Source organism: Fukomys damarensis, unplaced genomic scaffold, assembly GCF_012274545.1.
Source record: "Fukomys damarensis isolate Sample0158 unplaced genomic scaffold, DMR_v1.0_HiC HiC_scaffold_16, whole genome shotgun sequence".
Lineage (NCBI taxonomy): Eukaryota > Metazoa > Chordata > Mammalia > Rodentia > Bathyergidae > Fukomys > Fukomys damarensis.
In genome coordinates, this window is record NW_022900928.1 from 103,274,630 (window position 1) to 103,281,340 (window position 6,711).

Below are 6,711 nucleotides of genomic sequence, written 5' to 3' on the forward strand. Positions count from 1 at the left end.
TTTTTTTTTTTTTATTTTAGTTATCCTGATAGGTGTGAAGTGTATCTCATTGTGATTTTGTTTTGTGTTTTACCTATGTGACTAATGATGTTGGGCATTTCTTACATGCCTGTTAGCAATTTGTGTATCTTTTAGAGTTCAGGCACCTTCTTAACACTGAAGGTATTTTATTCTTTTTCCATCTTCTTAACCTCTGAGGCTTATTTACCTACTAGGTGGCTTATCTGAAGATGTGAAAGTTTTCTTATTTCCTTTGTTTTCTTTATGGTATAAACCAGTCATCTTGGCTTTTGAAAATTTTGACTTTTTTTTGTTGTTGTTGTTGTACCTTTATGTTTCAGAGATACTTCGTTTTTCTTTTTATCCTCATGGATTGACCTAAATCCATGGACCTCAGTATGAGGTCTGTTGTTGCCTCAGTAACTTTGTCTTTCTTGGGTAAACTGAGGTTTATGAAGGAATTCACAGTTCCAGGGTTTTTTTTTTTTAAAACTAGGATTCAATCTGAGATTTAGACATTGCCCTTGGTTTCTCTTTAATCTCTTTTAATCTAAGAATACCATATTCTCATACTTTTTTTTCCCTTACTAGCATTAGGAAGTTTCTATGAATTACTTTATATACCTGTAAACTTTCCCCTTTTTTCAATCTGCAGTTAATTGGTATAGTACTTTTTGACATCACATAAATATTCTGTTCATTATTACCTAATGATTTTTAGTATCCATTAATGATCCTTGCCTAAGTCAGCTTATTTTCCTAGAGTTTGGAAAAATGGAAAAGAAAAGGAAAAGGTGACCCCTGCGTGATACAATATTTTCTTCTGCAACTCCTTTTTTACTTAACAGGGATTATTATTGCCAAGAGGTTTTCCCTCCCCTCCTGTATATAGATATAAACCAGTTTTCCCCAAGCTATGTTGAGAATCTCAGCAAGTAAGATATAAGTTAAATACTGAACTATAAAGCCTGAATTCCTGCTATGAAATTTTAAACAATCCTTGAATTTGGTGGGGGTGGTGGCTGGAGGTGGCAATGGCATGGGGCTGGGAGTGTAGTCAGAGGCTGCCATGTCCAGCAACAGCAGCTTGTGATTGGCTGTAACTGAGTTGTACGTCCCCACATCAGTGCACTGCCAGTGGGATTATCTGAAAGACAAGATTGGCAGGTAACTGAAGGGTTATATTCTGTGTTGTGACCTCATGATTTAAGTGGGAATAAAGCTGAGTATAAGCATTGATGAGGTCAATGTCTTGGTATTTAGATATTTGCAAGAGTCAGGATTTTCTCATTCAGCATTTACCTTTGGTATAGAAAGCCATATAAGTCAGTCTAATATAAATTGTCACACCTGCTGCATTGATCTCCATCATCCAGAAAGGTCTACAGTATATAGAGGCAGAAGTTAGTAAAAATGAGGACGGTATCTTGTTTGATGGTTGGCCCATAGAATCTTTGTCCCTGAAAGATGCCGTTAATGCCTGATGTACAACAAGACAACAAGCTTACAGAGGTAAGCTTGCACAGCAACAGGCGGCACCTGCTGCAGCTGCAATCAAACAAGGATCTGCAAAAAATGGAGAAAATACAGCAAATGGGGAAGAAAATGGAGCACATACTGTAGCAAATAATCATACTGATATGATGGAAGTAGATGGGGATGTTGAAATCCCTCTTAATAAAGCAGTTGTGTTCTGGGGCCATGAATCTGAAGTTTTCATCTGTGCCTGGAACCTGTTAGTGATCTCTTGGCATCAGGGTCCGGAGACTCAACAGCAAGAATATGGAATCTTAGCAAAAACAGCACTAGTGGTTCCACACAGTACTTAGACATTGCATACAAGAAGGACAAGATGTTCCAAGTAGTGAGGATGTAACATCTCTAGATTGGAATAGTGAAGATACATTTCTAGCAACTGGTTCATATGATGGATTTGCCAGAATATGGACTAAAGATGGTAATCTTGCTAGCACCTTAAGGGCAACATAAAAGCCCTATATTTGCATTAAAATGGAATAAGAAAGGAAATTTCATCCTAAGTGCTGGAGTAGACTACAGTTATTTGGGATGCACATACTGGTGAAGCCAAACATAAGTTTCCTTTTCACTCAGCACCAGCATTGGATGTTGACTGGCAGAGCAACAACACCTTTGCTTCTTGTAGTACAGATATGTGCATTTATGTCTGCAAATTAGGACAAGCCAGACCTATTAAAACATTCCAAGGACCTACGAATGAAGTAAATGCTATCAAATAGGACCAAACTGGCAATCTCCTGGCCTCATTCTGATGACATGACTTTGAAGATAAGGAGCGTGAAACAAGACAGTTGTGTTCATGATTTGCAAGCACGTAATAAATTTATACTATTAAATGGAATCCAGCAGGACCAGCGACAAATAATCCAAATGCCAATCTTACGTTAGCAAGTGCATCCTTTGATTCTACTGTTAGGTTATGGGATGTAGACGGAGGGATTTGTATTCATACTTTGACAAAACACCAAGCGCCTGTGTACAGTGTAGCATTCAATCCTGACAGCAGGTATCTGGCAAGTGGTTCTTTTGACAAATGTGTGCACATTTGGAACACACAGGGCTCTAGTTCACAGCTATAGAGAAATAGGTGGGATTTTCGAAGTTTGCTGGAATGCAGCAGGAGACAAAGTTGGAGCTAGTACATCAGATGGTTCAGTTTGTGAATGAGACCTTTAGAAATAGCGCTACTGGTTGGAAGCTATGGACCGACTATGATTGTGTACATAGTCAAAATAACTCTCCCTGATCCATGTACTGCTATAGTTCCACTCAAACCATGGCCAGTCTACTACAGCCAAGTCTAAAAGAAATGTATACATACCAGTGTATATAAACAAAATTTCACCCTGAAGATGACAAGAGTTTTGTCACAGCTTGTGAATTCTGTTCACCAAGTGCTGGAATCTAATCTGCTGTGCCCCTAAAATAGCATTTAGAAGTTTTGGGTATGAAAAACAGAAAAGAGTAACAAATATACATTATAAAAGCAGACCAAATTGATCCCTGGTACCAAAAAAATAATAATAATAAAATAAAAATAAAAGCAGACCATACATGTATCAGTTTTTGAATATTAATGACAGCCTTGTTTCTCCCCTTTGAATCAGCAGACACCATGGTTTATATTCTTTTTTTCCCTTCAGTAGTGAGCAGTTTGTATGTACAGAGAAAATGGACTTATTAAAATTTACAGCATTAGTTTGTTCTTGCTTTTTAATTTTGTTTTGGTTTAGATTATGGATGCATGAAGTAAAGGAGTGATTCAGTTTCTTTATATTTTTCTCACCTGTTAAACAACTTAAAAATACTTCTATGCATTCTTTTGAAGAGATGGATGTCTGTTAAATTTTATGGCTCCCAAAGCATATATTCAGTTGGTGCATACTGTGAAAGAGAGCATTGGAAATTAAATGAAAACATATGACTTAGGTCATGTCAATCTGTAAGATACATCAGTAAAAGGGTATTATGCTCTGTTTTTTCGTGGGTTTGTGTGTGATGTGGCTTAAATACAGCAGCTTTTTTGGTGGGGTTTGCTTTGTTTTCTAAGAGATTAAAATGTTTCAGGATAAGAATTAGCTTCAAAAAAGTAAAACAGTCCTTGAATTTGGATTTACATCTAGAATAGTTCTTCACCATGATTTTAGCCCAAAATTTAATATAAATAATAGCAGAAAATGGGTGGAGTTATTTCTTTTTTGGTTTTAGAATATAGAGATAATGTCCACAGATATTTAAAATGTGTTACACTTAGAAAACATTTTGATTCTTACTCTTCTTGGTTTGGCTCTCAAAGACATCCTGCCCCATAGATGACTCAAAACCAGGCTTTGTTTCTTGCTACTTAGAATGTTTATAAAGTCTTGTTATTATTTACATTTTATTAGAATTTACAGCTTCTAAAATAAAACTTCCTGATTATTTTTAAATGACATTATGACTCAGGCAAATTTTTATATCAAAGATTTCTTGACATTCTTCCCTGTATTTCTATGATCATATAATTTGTAACTACTTGGCATAATAGAATGAAAATAATAATTGACAATTTTTTTTTCTTGCTACTATTTTAAAAATTTACATATTCATTTTATAAATTTAGATAGATAACATTATTGCTCTTTAAAAAATGGAGAATTTTAAGCTGGGCGTGGTGGCTCACGCCTGTAATCTCAGCCAGGAGGCTGAGACAGGAGGACCATTATGAGTTCGAGACCAGCCTGGGCTCCATAGTGAGTTCCAGATGAGTCTACATAGTGAGACTCTGTCTCAAAAAACCAAAAAATAAAAAATAAAAATGGAGAATTTTGCCAAGTGTGGAGATGCACACCTATAATCCCAGCAGTTGGGAGGCTGAGTTCAAGGACAACTTGGGTCATGTAGTGAGTTTAAGAACAGTCAGAACTATATATATCTATATATATAGTGTCTCAAAAAAGGGAGAGAAATTAAAATTTATGTAGAATATGCTTGCAGTAAGTAATAACTATTCATTGTATGGAGTTGGTACATGTACATAACACATGTTTTTTAATCCCCTTCCCTCCATCTCTTGGTCTCCTGTTTTACAAAAAGTTCTATCTCCCTCTTTTTTATTTGCTGTTTATCTATACTACGGGTTTTTCATATAAGAGCAACTGTGTAATAATTAAGCTTTGTCCCCCATTTATTTCACTTAACCCTTCTAGTCTCAAGGTACATCCATTTTTCTAAAAAGGAATGAAATTACAACTTTGATGCCAGATTCCCCTCCATAAAGGCTGTAGTCCTCCCAGCAGTGAAGGTAGAGTTTGTGTCATCAGGTTGCACAGCCTTGGTAGAGCTTTAACTGGATTTTTGAGATGGAGTCTCACTGTGTTTCCCAGGCTGATCTCAAATTTATGGGCTCATGCCTTGGCCTCCTGAGCATATCCCTGGCAGAGTTGCTGTCAAAGTATGGTTTTGGTGCCAAGTGTTCATTTGAGTTTTTTTTTTTTTTTTTTTTGAGTTTTTAGCTTGAATACACTCTTTAAATTCTGGGTTTGGTATAACCACTAAAGACTGCACATTTGGGGGGCTGTTCTCTGCATGCACTTAAGCAAGAATGGACATAGTATGAAGAAGATGTGAGGGTTGGAGACTTAGGGTTGTTTCTTGGTTTTCTTACTTCCTAGCTCCTGAGACCTTAGGCAACTTACCCAGCCACTCATTGTCTTAGTTTTGTTATCTGCAAACTTTGTAGAACTTACATTTGTTAAATCAGATACAGTGTAAGAGAAAACAGTGCCTTGCATATAAGAGCACAAGAGTATTGGTTGTTACTAACATGCAACTCTACACTTTGTTCAGTGAGCGATGTTCTTACAACCTAATTCAAATTATGTAAGAGTAATTAATAACTTAGTAATAAAAATTAAGATATGCTGAAACGTAATTAAATAGTACTGGGAAAGCTATGTGATTTGTGGTATTTTAAATATGTTCTAATATCTAATTTTTCTCTATTGGGAATGCATTTTTATAATAGAAAAGAACGTAACATAGGTTATTAAGTGATTTTTGTTAAAGTATTCCTCCCTCTTTTCCTGTTGTAGACAGAGAGTGCATGGGCTGAAGAATATGCCGAGAAGAAGAAAGGGTCTCACAAGCGTTCTGCATCCTGGGGCAGCACAGATCAACTTAAGGAGGTCAGGAAAATGTTCCCAAGGATTGGAAATTGGACTAGTTCTTAGAAATTGTGGGCAGCAAAAATTGTTGTTTTCTGTTGATTTATTTTTTGTTTTGTTTTGACTTTCAAAAGAACAGAAAAAGTTACGTGTTAATTTGATGAAGATTTGAATGGGGAAATGTACACATTTCTTACTTGACTATGTCATGAGTTTTATCCTCCGCCTATCTTTTCTTTTTTCTTTTTTTTTTGGTACTTGGGATCCAGGAATCGAACTTGGAACCTTCCCGCTTACAAAGCAGGCAGTGGAACCACTGAGCTAAATACCCCCACCATCAAATCCATACTTGTCAATACAATTGGAATTTTAAAATTGTGGTAATAAAACAGATTAACATTTATTATTTTTCTGTATGTGATGTTTCTGAAATTTGGTAATTCATTATAACCAAATTGGTTATGGGTCTATGCTTTGATTACCACTTTTTGTCCCTATAATTAATGATACTTGCATTTTACATGTAATGTAAGAGACATTCAGTCAAGGGGTGACATTGAATAATCATTGAAATTGCATATATTAAATTGCATGGCTTGACTAGATTTTCATATGCTGTGTAATTTTTGGATCGGTTTAAGTATTCAATAAAAAACTTAAATCTTAAATAAAAGTTGACTTATAGTAAGGGCAGTGTTAAATTTTAAATATTTCTGAAAGCTTACTCTTAAGTCCTGAAAACATTTGTTTGGTAGTTGGGAAACTTGACTGAAAACAATGTTGGAAGATAGGTTTTTCTTTGCAATAAAGATACACACATGTTTGTATGTATAGGTGTGCATTTATGTTTAGCAACTTTGCACAGTAAAGTTTTGTGATATTTTTTACATATTCAAAGATTTACTAAGGATGAGATCTTTTTGCGGGTGTGGTGCCAGGGATTGATCTCAGGTCTTTGCAATTGCAAGGCAGGTGGCAGAACCAATAAGCTAAATTCCTGGCCTGAGATTTTTTTTTTTTTTTTTTT

At 35.6% G+C, this 6,711-nt stretch overlaps 1 protein-coding gene and 1 pseudogene across 1 annotated transcript in view; both read left to right on the forward strand.

The window, feature by feature from the left end:
* LOC104856677 overlaps nucleotides 1-2,706 on the forward strand; it is a 4,692-nt pseudogene extending 1,986 nt beyond the window's left edge.
* Nucleotides 1-6,711, forward strand: part of Fam117b (family with sequence similarity 117 member B) — a 47,865-nt gene that overhangs the window by 3,405 nt on the left and 37,749 nt on the right. Inside the window, exon 2 of the mRNA XM_010616215.2 lies at nucleotides 5,613-5,716. Coding sequence (XP_010614517.1) covers nucleotides 5,613-5,716 — 104 coding nt within the window. The remainder of the gene's footprint in view (nucleotides 1-5,612; nucleotides 5,717-6,711) is intronic.